This window comes from Girardinichthys multiradiatus, chromosome Y (genome assembly GCF_021462225.1).
Source record: "Girardinichthys multiradiatus isolate DD_20200921_A chromosome Y, DD_fGirMul_XY1, whole genome shotgun sequence".
In the NCBI taxonomy this organism is placed as follows: Eukaryota; Metazoa; Chordata; class Actinopteri; order Cyprinodontiformes; family Goodeidae; genus Girardinichthys; species Girardinichthys multiradiatus.
The window spans coordinates 33,610,257-33,634,118 of record NC_061818.1 but is presented as its reverse complement, the minus strand read 5'-3'; the positions used below and the strand labels follow the sequence as shown (position 1 = coordinate 33,634,118).

Genomic DNA, 23,862 nt, shown 5'->3' with positions numbered 1-23,862 from the left:
AACTCTCTCTTGCTCTCTCCCTTCCTCTCTCTGCATCTCTAATACGCTCCCTTCTCTCTTTAAGCACAACATCCCACCAGAAACAGAGTATAGTGGACGGCTCCGGTGCTACTGAGCGACGCGCCATTCAGAACGAGCAGAGGCTGAGCAGAGCGCACAGAGACAAGCAGAGACCCACTCGTGTCATGAGAAATAACCAAGAGGACAGTGCAGATTTTCAGTAAGTGGACACCTACTATGCTATAAAAGCAAAGAGACAGTAGGAATTTTTGCTTTGTAATTTTCATCATTCCCAGGATCCACTGTGCGCACAGAAGTGGCCATGGCGCATTTTACGCACTGCAGGTAACCAGGCTGTTGGAGACTAAAACTCTAAACACATAATGGATTAAACTGCGAATATTGCTCTAGTTACACCAGCCGGGCTGACATGGCGGCACTTCGGAGGAAATTTGGAGAAGACTACCAGGTGGTTAACACCAACCGGGCAACTACTTTTTCTGCCCCGGTCAAGAAGAAACGCCAACGCTTCGTGGAAAAGAACGGCCGCTGCAACGTGCAGCACGGAAACCTCGGCGGGGAGACCAGCAGGTACCTCTCTGACTTGTTCACCACCTTGGTGGACCTGAAGTGGCGCTGGAACCTGCTCATCTTTATCCTCACTTACACCATCGCTTGGCTCGTCATGGCATCGATGTGGTGGATCATTGCTTACATCAGGGGGGATCTAAATCACGGCCACGATTCGTCCTACACCCCCTGCGTGGCGAACGTTTACAACTTTCCTTCAGCGTTCCTCTTCTTCATCGAGACAGAGGCCACGATCGGTTACGGCTCCCGCTACATAACCGAGAAGTGCCCAGAGGGGATCATCCTCTTCCTGTTCCAGTCCCTGCTGGGCTCCATAGTGGACGCCTTCCTCATCGGTTGCATGTTCATCAAAATGTCCCAGCCCAAAAAACGCGCGGAGACGCTCATGTTCAGTCAGGACGCGGTGATTTCCCAAAGAGACGGTAAACTGTGCCTCATGTTCCGAGTGGGCAATCTGCGCAACAGCCACATGGTGTCGGCGCAGATCAGGTGCAAGCTCATAAAGGTAAGAAGGATGCACAACTCCCTGCAACACTAAAATTAATTGTAATATTCTGGTCTTTTCATAAAGCAATCCAGATGTAACAAATGGGTCGTACATTATGAATTTAATCTGCAAACAACTCTTTTCTCTCATGCACGACATACAGTTCTTTAATTTGCATAAAAATCTTTTAGTAAATCTGTTCTTGCACAATGGCAGCACTCTTGACTGGCTGCTTTTATCTGAAGAGTCTTCACTCTCTTTGGCTTCAAACTGCACATCAAAGGTTAAAATAAAAAATAAAAAATTGTTCCTCAGCTGCACAATAAACATGCTGTGCTACACATGTACATCTTATTTAACAAAACAGGGTAAGGTAGAATTACCACAATCCCCATGAAGCTCTGAGGTTGGATGGCAGTTTTATAGGTGGGTAAACCTCAAAGCACTGGGATAAGAGAGAAAAGGCATTGATGATTTTTGTTTGGAGAGCTGCACCATGGACAGTTTCCACCAAAAAATATAGAATCTGTGAGTTAATGTGACCGGAAGGTGCAGTAGCTTTTGGGAGAAAGTGAGGAGATCTAACATTGGATGTAAACTTCAAATGCAATCTTTGAAAACAATTTAAAAGACCCTTAAATAGAAGGAAAAGAACAACCCTTCCCTACTAATGAAAAACTCAGCAGATTTTTTTTTGCTAACAGTTAATTAACCTCTCTCTGAAAACAAAAAATTTATACAACACAAAAATTTGCCAGTTCCGCTGGCTCTTCTTTTAATTATCACCACAGAGCTCCTTTCAGCCACATCCATGTTTGGTGAGCAAAATGGGCCATAAAGAAGACAAACTGCATTAGCGGTGGTGCTTGGAGCTTGTTTATGTCTTCCACACACAGCGTTGGTCAGCTTAATGATGCATGCAGGCAGGCAGAGAGCAGGAGGCAGGGAGGACAGAGCTGCTCCACATGCAGGAACAAGGAGGAGATTAACAGATCCACAAGCAGGAAGTACAGTCACAAAACTGTACCATAGATTTCCTGCGCAGGAAAGTCAATATTCAACCTTTTAAAATGTGTAATAAACATCTAAATGGTCTTGTGAAACTTAAAAATGATAAAACCAAAAAATCAGAAGCCAATACACTAAAAACCTTTAAAGTCAGCATGGTCCTACCTATCTTTCTTGTCTAGAAAAAAGCAGTGTATGCCTTCAAATCTCCCTACAAACTGTACAAAATGCATACAGTTCCTCCTTCTGTGGAAAACAATAAACACAACAACCATTGTGCACTTACTTTTGCTCAGGGGCTTTATGGTCTAACCTTGTTCTTTCGCTTCAAAGACTCCCTTACCCAAACTGCAGGCCGGCTAGAGAACAAATCACCAACAAAACAAACAAAAAAATCAAACAGATCAGGTGAGGCACTGCAGAAAAAATCCATTGTTTAGTATGCAAATACTTTTAAATATTACATGCCACATGAGTTGCATGGGCAAATGAAATATCATTTTAAGCTAAAGGCCGGAAGTGCACTCCTTTCTTGGAGATGTTGGTGGTGCTGTTGAGCTACAGCTCTGTCTCATTCAGGGCTCTATGAAAAATATTAAGATAGAGGAGATATTTTAAGGCAGTTTGAGACAGGCACACACCTTGACTCCAGTTTGTTCCTAAAGCTCCCAGTAAATGACCAGCTCAGAAACTCTTCTATTATTTCAAATTTTACGGTATTATTGAAATCTGGTGCTGACTTGAGCTCAACACTGAATTCAAATGGTGGCCCTAACTGTGTAGCACTGTGCAGAAATTTAAACCAAAACCAACATCATTAAACTTTGCCAAGGAGCCAGACTTTCTTGATGTCTTCAAAGTACTCTTGAGCAGTAGTTCTCCTGGCTTGTTTTTGACTTGGGCTGCTTTTTACTCAGTTTTAGCTCAGTTTGTGTACCTGTTCGCAACAGCATGAGGTGCAATTAGTGGTTAAACATTAGGGCTGCACAATATCATTGCTGAAAATCACAATGATGATTTTGTTCATGATTAACCCACCTTTTTTGACTTTTATTTTCTCCTTTACTGTTACACAATGACTTGAGCACTCTGTGTATACTTTAGAATCAGCCAGTAAAGATATACATCAGCTGTGTGCATTAAGGAAACTTAATGTCACCTTAATATCCATCCAACTGGCCAAATATATAACTAATATGCAGCGCATGAATGCCAGATACTTAAAATGTAATAACCTTCCAAATATTTCATCCAAGTTGTCCGATATTGCACACGTGGATATTGCAATGATAGTTGTGATTAAATATTGTGCAGCTCTAATAAGAATTTTGAAGGTGGACATGTGTGCGATACAGGACAATGCGTCAGTCTTACTGTCTACAGCAGATGGACATCTGTAAATCCTGTCTTTGAGAAGAAAAATAGAAACCCAGCAAAGACCTTACAATATCTGAGAAATGCAATTGATCTCAAATTTTAAACTGATTACATTTTAAAAATCACTGTTTTGGGAAAAAAAAAAGTTCTGTCCTGTAAACTGTGATGGCCTTTTCCAAATTCAGCTTCATAAATGTCATCTTCGTGACAGGCTGTAAGTAACAAGGTACATATCCAGTTATATGTTGACCCAACACAGGTTCATTTCTTGAGTTAAGAAGTCTATGTCTGAATGCCCATTTTCTGGTTAAGTGCTTTCTTATTGGCTACCAACAAAACATAAAAAAAACTATACTTTTTCTGCTGCCACTTCAGAGTTAGGGATTTGAATTATTATTTAATACTCAATGATTAATAATCATAAAACAGTCAGTCATCTTCTATACCGCTTCTTCCATAGTGGGTCACGCCGAAGCTGGTGCCTATCTCCAGCAGTCTATGGGTGGGAGGCGGGGTACACCCTCGACAGGTTGCCACTCCATTGCAGGGCAACACACAAACAACCATACACACACTCATTCACACACCTAAGGGCAATTTAGAGAGACCAACTAACCTAATAGGCTTTGGACTGTGGGAGGAAGCCGGAGTATCTGGGGAGAACCCACGCATACACGGGGAGAACATGCAAACTCCATGCAGAAAGACCCCCGGCCAGGAGTCAAACCCAGGACCTTCTTGCTGCAAGGCAACAGTGCTACCAACTGTGCCACTGTGCAGCCCTTCAGTGATACAAATCATCATAAAAATAATATTTCATCAATTATGCTAATTAAACTTAAAACTGGTTAATTAGAATTTGAGCAGGCACTTGCATAAGCCAGGAAATGTTGCCAGAGGTTATTAAATATTTCACATGTCTTGGGAAAAACTTATTTGGCTCCTAAATTACATATTTACTAAAAGAAACATGCATGGAAGAAGAAGCTGAAGGGACATGTTACTATTTTTTTCTTACAGAAAATGAGCAGAACCATGTAATCATTTATACATAATGAAAGAAAATATGCCCTTTATAAAGCATGTCATTACTCTGTATGTCAGCAAAAATAACCACCATACTCAGCTGTGATACGTGGATATGGCCAACACAAGTGCCACTCTGTGTAGGATAAAAGCAACAGTCTTCCACCACTCTGACTGCAATCCACAGACCCACTGACCTTTCTTGGTTTGAAGTGGGCCCATGGCCATCTGCCTACGCCTGCACACTGCATGTTGGTTCTCCCTTTTCTCTTTGGTGATGCCCAGGAAGCCAGAGTAAGACTTTTTGGCTCAAACCACTCAAATATTAGCAGAGCCATGCAGCAATCCGTCACTTGGCTGGTCTGCAGCAGAGACCTGATGGAGGAGACAAAATGTTTCCTCCATCAGATCAGTTGGACCAAATACAACATACATTCTCCTAAAATACAAACAATATCTTTTGTCTGGAGTGTTTATTTTTATCTGTGTGGTTTTGACTTTTGATAAGTAGGATGTTCAACACCTGATAAAAGTCTTCATACCTCAAATTGTTCCGTACATTACAAAATCCCCCCCAAAAAAGGATTTTATAGGGATATTATGTTAGAGAACACCACAACGGAGCACACAATAGTGAATTTGATAGAAAACCATTTATGGTTTTTAGAACAAATTGTTTGAGGTGTGCTATTGAGCCCCCATTACTCTAATACACATAAATAAAATTCAGTCCACCTATGTGTAATTTATTCACAGTATCAATTCAGTTGTTTTGTGACGGCTACAGAGGTAATTAGGGAACATTGAAAACATCTGCATCTCAGGTGGAAGAATCTGTTGAGAAGACGATTTTAGGTTAATCTGGCGTTAAAGGAAGAGTGACAGGAAGAAAGCCACGGCTAAAACAAAGACATAAGAAGTTCGATCTGCAGTTTGAAAGCAAACAGAACCTTTTGGCCTACATGAAAAACTGTGGTGCAGAAACCCCCCTTTAACCAGGGTTTCTCTACCTTTTTTTGTGTGTTGGTTAGGGTCTGTTTGTGTTTGCATTATGATCATTTTCAGGTTATTGCTGTTGAGTTCTTGGCATATCAGTTCATCATTTATGTGTTGAGTTTCCTATTTATTTATTGGGTTCTGTTCTTTGTGAATTTTGGTTTAGACCCTTATGTTAATGTTTGGTTTTTCCATTTTGGTATTTTGCATCCCTTGTATTCTGTTCAGCTACCGCTGTGCTTGTTGTTTCCATCGTCTCCTCAGTCAGTTTCTCCACTCTCTCAGCTGTTCTGCAGCCCTTCTGATTAAATTTACCTTGTTTTAACTCCTCCTCAGTATTTCCTCGCTGGTTTCTTTCTTAGCTTTCAACCTAGTTGCATGTCCTGTTCTGATTGTGCCAAACAAGTTTCTTTGTCGTAATTAAATCCTTATTTTCATCATGATTATCCCGAGTTTGTGTCAGCATTTTGGTCCTGTTCAAACACCCAACCTGACACCTCTATTTCAAAATCTATAGGTCATAGACTTGAAAAGATCTGTAAAAATTGACTGTAGTATCCCACACAAGTAGGAAATGTTGGTACTAGGGTAGGGCAAATATTGTATCATTCATTTTTATCATAAACTGCTTTTGTGATAATATTTGTGATTTACAGTGAAAAACTAATTGTAGTTTGCCAACAACAATAACCATCAGTTATCTTTTAGTCAGTATTTTCACTGTTGTCTCTGAGAGCATCAATAAACATGGGTACATGTGAAAATATGATCAAGGGTGGTTCTTGTGTGCTAAAGTGATAAAACTGTACTACTAATGTAACTAAAGTCCTGAGGTATTCTTTTCAATTTTTTAAGAGCAGTATTTGCATTTTGTGGGCCTGACTGCAGTGAAATCAATCATTGGCATGCAATTACTACACCACACTGAATTTTTAGATACTTTATCATCACTTATTGCTCCCAATAAATGCTCCAAATCAGTACCTATATTCAAACAAACCAAAAAAAACAGTCTCAATTTTGAATCTGTGGCAACGCTGTTTGAAACTCTGTAATCTGACCTTAAGCAATTTTTCAAGGAAGAATGAGCAAAGATTGCAGCTTGTAGATGCAGTTAAAAGTAGTTTGCAAAAGGAAAAAGATGAAAAAATAACAACAGGAACGGAAATTTAATCCTGTGAAACAAGATGGAACCTCTTGTTTGCATGACTTTGGAAATCATATTGGTGCACCTAGAGCCCCGCTGAGCTGCAGTGGATGATTGCTGGATGATAGGAGGCAGAAAACAGAGTGAAGCAGACCAGTGGGAGCTGTAATCCAGTCCTGCCACATGAAGAGGACACACAGCTCTGTTGGAAATTTTTGACGGCCATGAAGAGCATGCTGGCAAAAAACCTCCCTGAAATGTTAAGTGGGTTTACTGGCAGGATGGATGAAGGGTGGGCATGTAAAGGATATGGTAGAAAATGGTGAAAACAGCACAAAGAGCCAAAAAAAAAAGTGTAACAATAAAAAATGAGTAACAAGTTTTTTTTTTAATGTATTTTCATTATTTGATAGGTGCAATCTATTTCAGACATAAGTGAAATATTCTCTGCATTATTTTCCCAATAAGAAGAGTTCCAACTGCATGACAGAGCTGAGGAGGGCTGGAAAGAAGTCTTGAGGCTCTGTGGAAATTGATTAGTCAGCCTCAAACCCAAAAATCATTTCAAATCTGTGCTTCTCATGGCTCTCTTATATAAACTCTACACACATTTTCTTACAAGAGTTCACACAACTTCTGCACAGCATGGTTTCTCTGCTTATACCTGCCCAAGGCATCTAAACCCTGTTCAGTTATCTGCATCGAACTATTTCCAAAAATGCTGGTTTTATTTTGGCATAGATGTAAAGCCCACGTTTTTTTTCCATATTGAAGTATTTTGCAAACCATAAGTCTGCAGAAGCTTGACTCTCTCTAGTCTGTAGATGTTTTCCTCCTACGCATCTGTTCAAAAACATGGAAGGTGTGCACAAACCTTTGTAACTCAAGATTTAAACTTTAACACTAAAATGCAATTGTATTTTTGAGTTTGGAGCCTGTGCACTATAACTTCCAATGACATTTTGGTCCACCTATCTGCTGCCAAGTCCCACACAAAGAATTAAAACATTTTTAAGTGGGGAAAGGAAAAAAGAGCACAAAGCCCAAAAAGAAAATGATTAGAAGTTGTATTTGTAACACCATCAGTTAGTGTCTAATTTTTAATATTGGAAGAATACAAGCCTCCACAGTAATCTTATTTTAGACACACTAACACAAAGTCTATCCAATAAATAATGAGACAACGACCAGGCTTTCTTATTATCTTTGCAGCATTGATTATGACGTTATGCAAGTCTTTGAGTGCAACCTAACCATAGCCCCAGAATGCTCCCTGGGCGCCGCACAATGGCAGCCCACTGCTCCCTATAAGGGATGGGTTAAATGCAGAGGACAAATTTCCTTGTAATGTACATGTGCAATGACCAATAAAGATGATGATTATAATTATATGTTTTACCAAGGCATTGACACTAAATATTCAACAATTTTACCTTAGTCATAAAAAAACTAAGTGTCAGATGGATTTACAAAGTTAATCAGAATTTGCAATACAAGAAGGTGCTGTGTATTTAATTTGGTTCAGGTTCAATTACAGGACCCTCAACACTTATCTGCACCCTTGGTAAGATGTGCAACAAACCTGTATATATATATATATATATATATATATATATATATATATATATATATATATATATATATATATATAAATCTGTTATTGCAATATGTCTTTTAACAAAAATGTAGAAAAATACCTTTATTTTAAATACATAAATTAAAATACCATGATGATAAACAACAGTTTTAACATCACCCCGCAAATTTCTTTTTTAAATAATTAAAAATAAATATAAAGTAAATTACATTTTTTTTTTTATTTATACATTGAAATTAAAGTTAAAACAGTGGGTCAAAACCCTGACCTAAACCCTATAGAAAACTTGTGGGTTGGCCTGAAGAGAGGAGGGCATAGGAGAGCCATCAGTACTCTCGAAGATCTACTGATATTGTTCAAAGAGGAATGGTCACATTGTGAAATGTAATAAAAGACTAAATTCAGCCTTATTGGCCAAAGAAGGGTACACATATACAAATATATTACAGTGCCTGTGACATGCTTTTCCCACAAATGTAGAAATTGAAAGAAAACATCCTAATATTGAAGGAAGTGGGCAGTAATTTACATGATAATGGGATTAAAGACACGATAAAAGACAATTGTGACTCAAAATAGGCACATTTCAATGTTCAATTCTGCAAGTCCAAAGTCGCCTGGAAATGATGTGAAAGGGGAAGTCTCTAGTCATTCATTGTGAGAGCGGCAGTGATAAATGGTTCAGGTAGAAGCCAAGCTGCTTTAAAAACAGCATTAATATGGTGGTTGCTGGTGGTGGCAGCAATACTACGACAGCAGCTGTTAGTCTGCACTACTTTCCTGAAGCGAGGAGGATCAGAGCTGCCTGGATCAGAGCTGGAAAACTGACAAGGGACAGATGGGGTGGTCCCACCAAGCACAGCCAGTTGCGATTGAAGTACTTTTCAGCAAATTACTCTGAACAAGAAACCTCTGAATTCACAAGAGAAATGGTGTCAGAGGTCGGGATATCTGAAAGATGGAGAATCTTGAAGCAGATGCTATAGCCATGCTGTTCAGAGCATCTGATGTGAAAAGATTGCCAAATTAAAGGTTGTTGCTGCTGTTGCTAATCAGATCAAGGCTCAGCAGATAAGAACACTTCCTTGACACAAACGTACATTTAGACATCAGCAGTTATTGTTAATAATTAAAAATCCAAATTTATTTTTTATTATTAGTAATAATAATCCGAATTCTTATTATTAAAATAAGATAAATTACATGCGCATACAATATATTTTAATAAATGTTTCTCTACAGATTTGAATACAAGGTTACAAAAATGACACCAGTTAGTGTCTTCAGGTCTTGAATCATCCCTTGTGTCTGCTGGTGCTGCTCCATGCTGCTCATTGTGCCTCTGGTTGTTTCACTCAGTGCCGTATTTACTGTAACCCTGGATTTACATTGTAGTCCAGAGAAGCTCCAAGAACCATACGTAGATCGTGCAATAAAAGCCAGTGATAAATGCGGTAGCAAGGACAAAACCACTCATTTTGCGGAAGGAAAACCCGTTTAACTGCTTCATTTTTTGTTTTATGCATTGATATTTTCATGTGTTTTGTTCTACAACAGGTGAGTTCACCGAGTGCAGCGAAGCTATATTTGTTGCTTAATTTGGTGCAGTTAATGTTTAATTGTTTGGTTTATAATACCTTAGTCAACCCAGTAACTGATCTTAGTGATATAATGTAAGCAAAATCTAACATATACACGTGTATATATAAATGCATGTGTATGTATTAATATAGCGAGATCTAGTCTGTCTTGTGTCTAGTGAAATGGCCATCTGCAAGTTGCACTTCTGCTCTGCCATCTGATGACAGCTGACTTTCTTCTCCTGACTCTGCTGCGTCTCTCTGTGATAGTGACTGAAATATTATCTAAAGAAACATCAGATTGTTCGCTGCTGTCTGTGTTGTCAGCCATTGTAGCAGCAGTAAGTTTACATGTGGGGTTCCATTTGACGTCAAAAGAGTGCAACAAAGTCGCAAAGGAGGAGTCTGGAAATGCCTTTTTAGTGAGATTTATGACCATATATCCTAACAACTGTTCATTTCAGTGGCATGAATTTACATTTTAAAATATTTTCTCAATGCTTCCTTTCCATGAACGTAATTGGATTTATCATGAAAAGGATGTCACAGGCACATTAATGTCAGATGTGCCGATAGCTGATACACCGGTGATGATGTGTAAATCAATTACTACTAAAGCTGGGATAAATTGACAAAACTGACATTTTGCTCAATTTTCACAGAAATTATTATACTGCAATAATGTATTTAATAAACTATGTCTAACATCAGAAGCTGACGTCATTGTGCAGCTCAGGTGTCGTCAACTCCGTCAATGAGGAGAATTGCTGCAGAACAATAATTGCAGTTGAACCGGTAGTTTTTGTGAATCTTTAAACCCAACCTCCTTTGTTTCTGAGGATGGTCTAGCAGAACTTAATAATGACACTTTATGTGCAATCAATTTCTTTAAGCACCCATCTTTATTTATAAGCATTATTTAAATCTTCACAGGTCTTCTTTAATAAACATTGAGAAATCTCTGCTACATTTCTAGTGTTGACATGTCATTGATATTTACTAGATCTAGACAAATGTGTAGATCTAGTGTTTTCCTAAAAGCATTGAATAAAATGAATACAAAGACTTTGTAGTTACATCTTCTGAGCTTCAGGGTGGAAATCCGCTCATTTGTTAGGACAGCAAGTCAGATTCAAAGAAAAAAAAAAAGAGTCGACAAGCTCTGAATCTCTCTGCAGGGGGGAGGTGTAGCAGACAGCCAATGGGGCTCTGTGAGAGGAGCTTCAACTGTCAGTATTTGCATACAGTCATCTGTCTTCCAAATCTTAAGTGACAAAGACAAAGTGAAATGCAGGACTTCCCAAAGCTATCCCGAGCTTACGCTCATGGAGCGAATGATGCTAAACAGGATTCAGCAGCCTGAAAGGGACAAACGCTCTCCAAATCAGCATCAAAGACCTTCTCCAACATAAACGTGAAATGCACAGGATAAGAAAAAAGAAGTTGGTGTTGTGTGGTAATCTAAAGTCCTTTTACTCACCCCACTTCCACAGTTTGTGTCTCAGATGGAAACAGTGCAGAGTGAAATTCCTGGGAGGTCATAACGATACTGTGGTCTCTGAGTAATACAGCTGCAGGAAGCATAAACCTAGACTAACACCAGTTACTGTATGAGTGCATAGCTGCCACTGTTTTCACCTGGTGTGTGTGTGTGTGTGTGTGTGTGTGTGTGAGAGAGAGAGAAAAATACAGAGAGAGGGAGAGAGATATCAGTAACACCTGGCCAGGAAAGCAAGTATGAGCCTGAAAAATCAAGTTTGTTTTCTTGGGTAATCTCAAACTGGTTTCTTAAAATTGATGAGTTCACTGTATTCCTCTGGCCTTCACAGTCACCAGATCTCAATGCAATAGAGATCTTTCATGTGTGGTGGAACAGGGGATTCATGTCCTGGATGTGGAGCCTAAAACTCTTGCTTGCAGTATGATGCCATCCTGTCAATGTGTCTTAATTTCTATTTGAGTCAAAGTTTTGCTTACAGCTAAACTTTCCAAATGTAACGCCACATCTTAGTGTACGCGTTCATTGAGCTGCACAATGTGAGCGAAACAAAGCTTTGATCATGTCATGAGGTAAGAGTAGAGACGGTATATGGACTTAAAATGTTTAATCGCACTAAATTGTTGCATTTACTGCAATAATGATAAAAGTGACGATAAAAGCATTAAAAAATTCATTGCTCTTGCCATCATAGCACAAAACATACATAACCAATACATGTTAATATAATTGAGTCATACTTTTAAATATATTGAAAACTTTATGCTTTTTCCCACAATAATGATCAACAGTATGATAACTGGCCCCATTCCTACGTAGGAAGTGTCAAACCAGCAGAAAGACAGAAAGTTGACCTCTGGATGTGTATTTTCTCAAGCTGAGCTGGCAACTGTTAGCATGTCTGGCTGTTTTATTTCTAACTGCAAACTCAGGCCTTTAAATATTATTAAAAACATTTTATGGTTTCTTTGTAGTCCTACTGTCTGGGTGAAATAGGTTACCAGTATGAAGAAGCTTATTCTGGACGATTGCAGAATTTGGCACAAAGCTAATGTAGCCTAAAGATTGCAGTGCTCATGTATTGTCAAGGCTGGATGAAACGGTTGAGAGGTTAACACTCCGGTGCAAACTACAGTATCAAACTATTAACCAGTAGTCGTACATCTTTTTTTTTTCATTGTTTAAAAATAAGGTGGTTCAAAACTTAACACATGTCCTACCTGACACTGCTGGCTAAGGATAAGCGTGAATACAGTAAGATTATTATTCACGCTGGCGGTAATGACGCCCGGTTACGTCAATCGGAGGTCACCAAAGTTAGTGTTGCTTCGGTGTGTAAGTTTGCCAAAAAAATTTTGGATTCCGTAATTTTCTCCGGTCCCCTCCCCGATCTGACCAGTGACGACATGTTTAGCCGCGTGCTGTCATTCAACCGCTGGTTGTCTAGGTGGTGTCCAGAAAATGACGTGGGTTACATTGATAACTGGCGAACATTTTGGGGAAAACCTGGTCTGATCCGGAGAGACGGCATCCATCCCACTGTGGATGGAGCAGCTCTTCTTTCTAGGAATCTGGCCAAATTTATTAGTTCTCCAAAACTCTGACAACCCAGGGTTCAGACCAGGAAGCAGGGTCGTAGTTTAACACTCCTCTCTGCAGCTTCTGTACTGCTACCCACCCATTACCCTATTAAGACAGTGTCTCGCCCACGGCCAAAATTGAATAGATTAAAAAATAATCTAAATGGAGGAAATCAGGAAAATCTCATAAAAATAAACACAACTCAGACTAAAAAGAAAAATAAAACAATTAAATGTGGCTTACTGAACATAAGATCTCTCCAAAGACTTTGCTAGTTAGTGACCTGATTTGTGACAATCAGATTGATTTATTTTGCCTCACAGAAATCTGGCTGCAGCAAGAGGATTATGTTACTATAAACGAGTCAACTCCTACTAATTATTAAAATTTTCACATTCCTCGAAATCCTGGGCGAGGAGGAGTAGCAACCATCTTTCAGTCCGATTTATTGATTAGTCCCAGACCAATCAATAGCTACAACTCTTTTGAATATTGAATCCTTATTTTTCCTCATCCAAATTGCAAAGCACTAAAACCAAAACTTCTGTTTGTTGTTTTGTACCGTCCACCAGGTCCTACTCTCAATTTTTAGATCAGTTTTCAGACCTTTTATGTGATTTGGTGTTAAATACAGATAAGGTTATTATAGTGGGGGATTTTAACAATCATGTTGACACTGAAAGTGATAGCCTAAATATAGAGTTTAAAGCTATCTTAGACTCAATTGGCTTTGCACAAAACATTAACAAACCTACCCACCTTTGTCTTCATTCTCTGGACCTTGTGCTGACATATGGCATTGAGTGTAAAGACATAACAATATTCTCTAATAACCCCTTCCTGTCTGACCATTTATTAATAACCTTTGAGTTTAATTTAACAGAGTACTCCATACCTGAAAGAAATTTTCCTTATTGTAGATCATTATCAGACAATGCTGTAACAACCTTTAAAGAATCTGTTCCACTTTTAATTTCCTCATTATCACTGAAAAGCACAGTAGAGGGCAATAATTGTGTTTCTTCCGCTTCACAAATTGATTCTCTTGTTCATAGTGTTACTTCATCATTGCGTAGTGCAATAGACAATGCAGCCCCTTTGAAAAAGAAGGTAATTATTCAAAGGAGGCAGTCTCCTTGGTTTAATTTAGATCTGCGTACTTTAAAGCACAATGTTAGAAAATTGGAGAGAAAATGGTGCTCTACACACCTAGAGGATTCCTACTTAATTTGGAAAAAGAGCCTACTATTGTATAAAAAGACACTTTGCCAAGCCAGAACAGCTTATTTCTCATCATTAATAGAAGAGAACAAGAATAATCCTAGGTTTCTCTTTAGTACAGTTGCTAAACTTACACAGAGTCATAGCTCTGTTGAGCCATCCATTCCCTCTCTCAGCGGTCATGACTTTATGGGATTCTTCTTAAATAAAATTGATTTTATTAAAAAGAAAATCTTTGACATACTCCGGAAGATGATTACTTCATCCTCAGCAAGTGAGACAACATTGGAAATAACTGCAGAACCTGATTTGTGTTTGGACTGTTTTGATCCGATGGAGCTTCCTGAGTTATCAGAAATATTAGCTTCATCTAAACCTTCAACTTGTATGTTAGACCCAATCCCAACCAAATTATTTAAGGAAGTGTTCCCTCTTACCAGCCCCATTTTAGGTATGATTAACCTATCCTTAGTAAATGGATATGTACCACAGGCTTTTAAGGTAGCTATAATTAAGCCTTTACTTAAGAAACCTTCGCTTGATAGAGATGACTTGAAAAATTACAGACCTATATCCAATCTTCCATTCTTATCTAAAATTCTTGAGAAAATAGTTGCTAATCAAATGTGTGAGCATTTGTACAGCAAGGACCTGTTTGAAGAGTTTCAGTCAGGCTTCAGAGCTCATCATAGATCTGAATCAGCTCTGCTGAAAGTCACTAATGATATTCTTATGGCCTCAGATAATGGACTTGTGTCTGTACTGGTCCTGTTAGATCTCAGTGCTGCATTTGATCCAGTCGATCATAATATTCTCTTAGAAAGGCTGGAATATGCTGTAGGGATGAGGGGAACAACGCTAGGCTGGTTTAAATCTTATCTGTCTGACAGATTCCAGTTTGTTCATGTAAATGATAAATCATCTTTAAACTTCAGGGTTAATTGTGGAGTACCACAGGGTTCAGTACATGGGCCAATTCTCTTCACTATATATATGCTTCCAACAGGTCAAATTATCAGGCAGCATGGGATAAATTTTCACTGTTACGCTGATGATACTGATAAACAGGTTTCTAGGATTTCCTTCTTTCACCTCCGGAACATTGCCAAAATTAGAAATATCCTATCCAGGAGTGACGCTGAAAAACTAGTCCATGCATTTGTTCCTTCAAGGCTGGACTATTGTAATTCTTTACTATCAGGATGTCAACAAAATGCAGTTAAAAGCCTTCAGCTGATTCAAAATGCTGCAGCAAGAGTTCTGATGAAAATTAAAAATATAAATCATATTTCTCCTATTTTAGCTTCCCTTCATTAGCTCCCTGTTAAATCCAGAATAGAATTTAAAATTCTCCTCCTCACATATAAAGCCCTTAATGATCTAGCTCCATCATACATCAGAGATCTGATTGTTCCATATGTTGCTAACAGAGCACTTCGTTCTCAGACTGCAGGTTTACTGGTGGTTCCTAGAGTCTCTAGAAGTAGAATGGGAGGGAGATCCTTTAGTTATCAGGCTCCTCTCCTGTGGAACCAGCTCCCAGTTTTGGTCCGTGAGGCAGACACCCTGTCTACTTTTAAGGCTAGGCTTAAAACGTTCCTTTTTGATAAAGCTTATAGTTAGAGTGGCTTAGGCTATCTTCCTTATTTTGTACCTCTGCCTTCCTCCCTCCCTGTTGGACGGAGTAAGGGGGAGTCAGGTTTAGCCTAAACCGGCTCAGTTATGGTTGAGGTGCAAACACACCCTCCATTTCTGCTACCTGTATGACCCCTTCTCTTTTCCAATGGTTATAATCAGTCTGACAGAAAGAGGCATCCCGATCCTTGTGGTTTTTAGTATAAAAATGGCCATCAGTGGGCTCTAAATGGACAAACATTATCAGTTTATTATTTTACTTAGTACCCCTACACGTGGCCCGTTCTGGGGTGGCCGAGCTCTGGCACTCGGTGGTTTGGTCTGGCCTCCCCGGCGGCCCCGCACCGTTGCGGACCCTTTGCGGGGTGCCTTTAGACGACATTGTTGTAAATAAGCGCTATATAAATAAATAAACTGAAACTATCTCTGTAGTTATGCTGCTATAGGCTTAGGCTGCTGGAGGACATAATGACCATTTTCATCGTCTTCGCTACATTCTCTCACTACTCGCCAATTTTGCATTATTTGGTGTTATTTCAGTTTTTAACTTTATGTTCTCTCTCTTTTCTCTTCCAAGAAGCTACACCTGGCCTGACTGTGTCTACCTGGGACACGTTTCTGGAGAGGGGCATTGTCCAAGCTTCTGCTGGCAACAACTTAATGCTCACCCTCTACCGATGATCCACATGGCCCTGTCTTTCACTGTTTAACCCTTTCTCTCTCCTAGACATGGCAATTGACTGAGCTTTTACTGTAACTAATTATATGTGCTCTCTTTCAGACTCTATCCTTGAAAACTGGCTAAAAGTTTATCTGTTATTTCTTTCTAGATGAAACGACGAAAGGAGTTACATCCACTAACATTTACTTTTTCTTCCCATAGAAAGTACTCCTGGATCAGTGTTTCTTTGTTCTCTTTGTGTCTCTGCTCTATTCTCTCAAACCCCCAGTCGGTCGTGGCAGATGGCTGCTCACACTGAGCCTGGTTCTGCTGGAGGTTTCTTCCTGTTAAAAGGGAGTTTTTCCTCTCCACTGTCGCTACATGCATGCTCAGTATGAGGGATTTCTGCAAAGTCAACACCAGTGACTGTCCACTGTCACTACATGCTCATCCATGAGGAGTGAACGCTACGAATCTCTGACTCGTTGCAATCTGCTGGGTTTCCTTAGATAGAAAAACTTTTTATCCAATTTGAATAAATAACTGAATCTGACTGCACTGTTCAATGGTTAGGATTAATTGGAATGTATGTACCTGACTTTTGTGAAGTGCCTTGAGACAACATGTGTTGTGAATTGGCACTATATAAATAAACTGAATTGAATTGAACTTTTCATACTATAAAGAGCCAACACTAAATGAGTTTAGTTAGTTTGTGGGAATAATATATTAAATCTTAAATATGTCATAGTTTAGAAGGGAGCAGAGATGGGATGCATGTATATTTGTGTGGGAGACAATAAAGAAGCTGTGAGCGGTGAAGAGGTGGAGATTTGTATGTAGGAGGATGGCTTGTGCATGAATTCATAAACACTTTGTGGCAAAAAAAAAAGTTAATCACCAAGTTGCACTCAGAAGGAATGGTTTGATCTGAAATAAACTTTCTACACATGCAGCCCTATGGTATGGAAATTATTTAAATCGCAAGGAGTAGGAACATCCAGAACTGCAGCCTAATAAGGGGAGTAAAAGAGTTAGCGGGCAGTTTTTGATCCATCAGACAATACAGGCAAATGTGTCTGTTCATTGTTTTTGACTATTGGATCACCCTGCTACTGCCTGATAATCCTAAATATTTGGTTTCTGAATTACTTATATATTTGTTTTTGGTCTGCATGTGTACCAAATTACAATTTAAAATGTTAAACATTGTTCATAATTATTTTTATTTTAGTTCTAGCCTTGAAGATTTTCCAATACATATAGTATACACAGGTATATTTGAAAATGTAAATGTAATTCCTATAAAAACTATTTCCTTTGTGTTTATTCTTAAAATCTGAACATTCTTGCTTTAAATAAAATAAAATAAAATATTATTATGCATCTTACTTTCTCCTTCATGTCATTTCCTTCCTGCTTCCTCCTCTTTCTCTTTTCTTCCTCGTGGTTATCCTCCAGTCTCGTCAGACACCCGAAGGCGAGTTCCTGCCACTGGACCAGTGTGAGCTGGATGTTGGTTTTGGGACAGGTGCAGACCAGCTGTTCCTAGTGTCCCCTCTCACGATCTGCCATGAAATCAATCCCAAGAGCCCGTTTTTTGACTTATCGCAGCGCTCCCTTATGAACGAACAATTTGAGATTGTTGTTATCCTCGAGGGCATCGTGGAGACCACTGGTGAGAAAGCCATTCCTGTTCCTCGTTTTCTGGTGCCATTCCTTCCCATCTTCAGAATTCCCACACAGAGTTAAAATGTTAACATCTTTTTCTGTTTTGCATGTTTAAAAAAAGGAATTGGGAAGAGAGAGAAAGAATAACATGAGTGAGTGCCTGATTGAACTATGAAGAATATTTTATAACAGCGTAATCAGTTTAAGCCCACTTTATGCATAATAAATGCCTGTGGTCACAGAAGTGTGCGTCACTGTGATGAATGTGCTGGTTTCTCGTGGTTCTGCTGCGTTTCTCTGATGACAGTAATAAGCAAGAGTTGGTGTACAGCCTGCAAACTGCAGGGAAAATCCTAAGCAGCAACACTGATCCCCCTGTTGCATATTTAACGGACTGATTCTTTCCTAAAGTCTAATGCAAATAAATTAATCTTCCGTCTTTAGCTCTGTCTCTACCCATCCCTCTTATGTTGCACTTTGCCACTGTTGTAGTAGAGACAACAGAGCTGAACAGGCTCCAGAGAGAACAGGAGGGAAGGATCAGCAGGAAAGCAGCAGCCCAATTGCAGCTCTTCTCAATGCACCATTAATCTACTTACAGCCAGACGATTAGCATCGTGAAGAAAATATGTAAAACCACTCTAAGTCCAACACCTACACGAGAATTCATGTACATCTAGCTGCCCCTGGCACATCTTCATTTTTTTCCTGACAGGTTACCAGGCATATTATTTATAATTGTTCGTCTCAGTATAAACATTGCAGGGTTTCTTCTTCATTTCTGAAAAAGGCAAACAAATAAAGTCCAAATCTTGACTTTTACACTCAGGAAAATCATTTTGGCTTTAATCTATGGGCCACCGCCGCACCCACAAATTATTAAATAGTTGGAGTGAAAGGTTATCTTCCTGAAATACACAGAAATACACTGTACCATATAGTTGGACTGAATGGTTTGCATTAGCCACCTCAATTCTAACATCATGCGGAGGTTATGTGTCGTTTTAGCCCTCTTTTGCACAAAAAGTCTGTAATAAAATGTAACGATTTGTCTATCGGACAGTTGCAGACTTACAGCATCCGCCTTTGCTAACATTAAAGTGGATGGGATTAATGCAGCTTTTAAATGACAATATTTCACTAATCAGGATATAATACATTTCATTAGGTCTTCTGAAAAAAGTAGATGAATAAAATGTCACATGATCAGCAGAAAGAAATATTACTTAAAAATACTAAAATTAGCAACAAACGATTATGGACAAATTGCCAGATAAGCTAGTTAAATATCTGTACCTGCCAGAACAATTCAAGCCAGGAATTTCAATTTCACCTGACACAACATAGGCTTCAGGACCTTGGTTCTTGCATCTCAATGCTAATATTCTGTGAAAGCTGCTGCCAGAAATGTTCACATAAAACCTTCATCTGGGATGTCCTGCTTGCCGTCTGCCAAGTATTTGTTTAGCTGGGGGCTTTTATTTTTATGCAAGATGCAGTGAGCATTATCCAGGTGGGTGGATACCCATACTATGCCTGAGAAATGAAGCTATAATGGCATGCCTGTCAGGCACAAAACCCACAAGCCTCCAATCCTCTAGTATTGCTGTTGTCATGAGTGTTCACAAAAAACCCCCAGCAAATAACAGAAAAGTGCTTAAAAATTAACACTGCACTTGTAATCAAAGCCAAGACTCTAGGCTAAAGTACTTAAAAATGACCTTTGAGGTAATGTAGGGCAGTTAAATGGTTTTTGTAGATGAAAAAGTGTAGTGAGCCAGGAATAGCATCAGGCTATGACATAACACTGCTCCCTTTGTCCCTCAGAGGTACGCAATAATACTCCTACTCCTCATTTAACCGCAGCTTTCACCTTAGCTCACACTGTAGCACAGCTGTGTGTACTTATTGATCATGAAGAACCTCCAAAAAATTCTACTTGTAAATAAAATTCATCAAGAGTTGAAGTCAAATTAGGAAAAAGTTATTGTGCACACAATGCAACAAGAGCACAAAGTGAGATAAATTTAGGCATTTAACTCTACAATCCATCCATCTATCCACCCATCCATCGTACTGTGCAAGTGTTTAAAGTCACAAGTTTCTAAATGAATTGCTTTCAATGAACCAGGCTATCTCACACTTTAAAAATGGTCCTGACCATTACTTTTTCAAACCTTTAGAAGGTCTTTGAAAGTTTTTCTTTGGACATTGGCTCATTTTCAGTTTTAACATTTTCAGTTCCCCCCAGTTGGCCCACCACCTGCAGGGGGAACCGTGAGGGACCGGTGCAAAGAGGATTGGGCGGCGGACGAAGGTGGAGACCTCAGCGGTCCGATCCCCGTGGAATGTCACCTCACTGAGGGGGAAGGAGCTTGAGCTTGTGCGGGAGGTTGAGAGATATCGACTAGAAATAGTTGGGCTCGCCTCCATGCACAGCATGGGCTCTGGAACCCATCTCCTCGAGAGGGGCTGGACTCTCTTCTACTCTGGAGTGGCCCACGGGGAGAGGCGGCAGGCTGGGGTGGGTTTGCTTGTTGCCCCCCAGCTCAGCCGTCTCGTGTAGGGGTTTACCCTGGTGGATGAGAGGGTCGCATCCCTGCACCTTTGGGTTGGGGGAGAGGTCTCTGACTGTCGTTTTGGCCTACGGGCCGAGTGGTAGTGCGGAGTACCCAGCCTTCTTAGCATCTCCGTCGGGGGTGCTGGATTTTGCCCCTCCCGGGGACTCCATTATTCTGCTGGAGGACTTCAACGCCCATGTGGGAAACGACAGTGACACCTAGAGAGACGTGATAGGGAGGAATGGCCTCCCCGATCTGAATCCGAGTGGTGTTTTGTTATTGGACATCTGTGCTAGTCACGGATTGTCCATAACGCACACCATGTTCAAACATAAGGGTGTCCATTAGTGCACTTGGCACCAGGACACCCTAGGCAGGAGGTTGTATCATCAGACCTTCGGCCGCATGTTTTGGACACTCGGGTGAAGAAAGAGGCTGAGCTGTCCACTGATCACCACCTGGTGGTGAGTTGGATCTGCTGGAAGAGGACAAAACCGGACAGACTTGGCAGGCCCAAGCGCATAGTGAGGGTCTGCTGTGAACGTCTGGCGGAGCCCTCGGCCAGGGATGTATTCAACTCCCACCTCCGGGAGAGCTTTGACCAGATTCCAGGGGATGTTGGAGACATAGAGTCCGAGTGGACCATGTTCTCCGCAACTATTGTCGATGCTGATGCCTGTAGCTGTGGCCGTAAGGTCTGCGGTGCCTGTCGTGGCGGCAATTCCCGAACGTGGTGGTGGACACCGGCAGTAAGGGATGCTGTCAAGCTGAAGAAGGAGTCCTATAGGCTGTGGCTGGCTTGGTACCCTGAGGCGGCTGATGGGTACCGTGAGGCCTAGCGTGCCGCGGCCCGGGCTGGGGCAGAGGCAAAAACCCAGGCCTGGGAGGAGTTTGGTGAGGCCATGGAGAAGGACTACCGGTCGGCCTCAAAGCGATTCTGGCAAACCGTCCGGCAGCTCTGTAGGGGAATCAGTGCTTCGCCAACACTGTTTATAGTGGGGGTGGGAGGCTGCTGACCTCAACTAGGGACATTATCGGGTGGTGGAAGGAGTACTTCGAGGATCTCCTCAATCCTGCCATCACGCATTCCCTGGTGGAAACAGAGACTGGGGACTCGGGGTTGGACTGTTTCATCACCCAGGCTGAAGTTGCCGAGGTGGTTAAAAAGCTCCGCGGTGGCAGGGCTTCGGGGATGGATGAGATCCGCCCTGAGTACCTCAAGTCTCTGGATGTTGTGGGACTGTCATGGTTGACACGCCTCTTCAACATTGCGTGGCAGTCAGGGACAGTGCCTCTGGACTGGCAGACTGGGGTGGTGGTCCCACTTCATAAGAAGGGTAATCGGAGGGTGTGTTCCAACTACACGGGGATCACACTCCCCAGCCTCCCTGGTAAGGCCTACGCCAGGGTATTGGAGAGGAGAGTCCGGCCAATAGTTGAGCCTCGGCTTCAGGAGGAGCAGTGTGGTTGTTGTCCCGGCCGTGGAACACTGGACCAGCTCTATACCCTCTACAGGGTGCTCGAGGGTTCATGGGAGTTTGCCCAACCGGTCCACATGTGTTTTGTGGACCTGGAGAAAGCATTTGACTGTGTCCCTTGTGATGCCCTGTGGGCGGTGCTCCAGGAGTATAGAATCGGGGGCCCTTTATTAGGGGCCATCCGGTCTCTGTACAATCGGAGCTGGAGTTTGGTCCGCATTGCCGGCACTAAGTTGGACCTGTTCCTGGTGCATGTTGGACTCCGGCAGGGCTGCCCTTTGTCACCGGTCCTGTTCATAACTTTTATGGACAGGATTTCCAGGCGCAGCCAAGGGCCAGAGGAGGTCTGGTTTGGGGACCAGAGGATTTTGGCTCTTCCTTTTGCAGATGACGTGGTCCTGTTGGCCCCCTCTAGCCAAGATCTACAGCATGCACTGTGGCTGTTCGCAGCCGAGTGTGAAGCGGCTGGGATGAGGATCAGCTCCTTCAAGTCCGAGGCCATGGTACTCGACCGGAAAAGGGTGGCTTGTCCTCTTCAGGTTGGAGGGGAGTTCCTGCTTCAAGTGGAGGAATTTAAGTATCTCGGGGTCTTGTTCACGAGTGAGGGAAGAATGGAGCGGAGATTGACAGATGGATCGGTGCGGCTGCCGCTGGTCCATGATGGATAATGTATTTTCACGGCATGATGCTCCCATCACCATGTTTCATGGTGGAAATTGTAGGGTCAGAGGGATGTACAATGTTAATTTTTAAATTTGCTTGTATGCCAGAAAGGTCTCCTCTGACCAGAGGCACCTGTGTTCCCTCCTTGGATTGTAACAAACTGCAAAAAGAACTTCTGACCTCTATGGAAGAATGGCAAGAAGAAGCCATTGTTGAAAGAAAACCATTTGAGTGTACAACAAATAGTTGAAGTGTCAACAGAATCTTCCACATAATCTGTGTTGCTCCTGAAATTAGCCTTTGTGCAATTGGAAATTGTGGCAAAAATCACTAATTTTGGAAGCCACTCTAATTCTTCTGTCAAATTCTACATCTGACCAAGGTCTACTCCCTGTGACTCGAGTATGCAGTGCATCTTCCAGGAGATGTTCAAACTTTATTCAAAATTCATCCTGGTAGGTGGAACTCACATCTGTGTTTAATACGTTAAGCCAGCAACTCTTTAAAGGAAGCCCTCAGCTTCCTCAGCATGGACTCCTATAAAACTTTCACCTTTTAGCTCTTTTGTCTTTTCACCACAAAAAACAGACAAAGCCTCTGTGTCGTTGGTGCTAAAATCAAACTGTAAATCTACTGCAGAAAATGCAAAGATATTTGAATTCCTCCATATGAAGAAGCATCTCACTCCTGACCTACAACAGGATTCTTTGTTCAAAAACCCTGATGTGCATATGTGAGTGCTGATTAAAGTTATTTGGGTTTTTACTGGCTGTCATCACAACAAACACAAATACACTCCTAATGTACGCTGGTAGCAGAATATTTTAAAATCTCACAACAATGCTGCACAAACTGCAGCCACACTGCTTTACACTGCAGCCTGGAAAGATTTAACTTATTCCAACTGTCTATAAAGATGCTTTGTTTCTTGCAACATCGTCCTTGTTATTTACACTACAGTACATTAGGCAAGCTTTGTGATTAGAGAGACACTGCTATAATAGATTGTAAGAGGTTTTAATTGGCTTTCCTGTTAATTAAAAATACTTTTAATAATGTTTATTATTGTGTTTTCATGTGATTA

General features: G+C 40.9%; 1 protein-coding gene across 3 annotated transcripts in view; it reads left to right on the top strand.

Annotated features, from left to right (window-relative positions):
* Positions 1 to 98: 98 nt before the first annotated feature.
* Positions 99 to 23,862, top strand: part of LOC124864592 (G protein-activated inward rectifier potassium channel 1-like) — a 57,111-nt gene continuing 33,347 nt past the window's right edge. For 2 of the 3 annotated variants that reach the window (XM_047359430.1, XM_047359429.1), the window contains exons 1-2: positions 99 to 1,096; positions 17,867 to 18,083. In XM_047359430.1, the coding sequence (XP_047215386.1) occupies positions 431 to 1,096; positions 17,867 to 18,083 (883 nt within the window). In that variant the 5' untranslated portion in view covers positions 99 to 430. The remainder of the gene's footprint in view (positions 1,097 to 17,866; positions 18,084 to 23,862) is intronic. The other variant, XM_047359431.1, reaches the window with a different exon arrangement.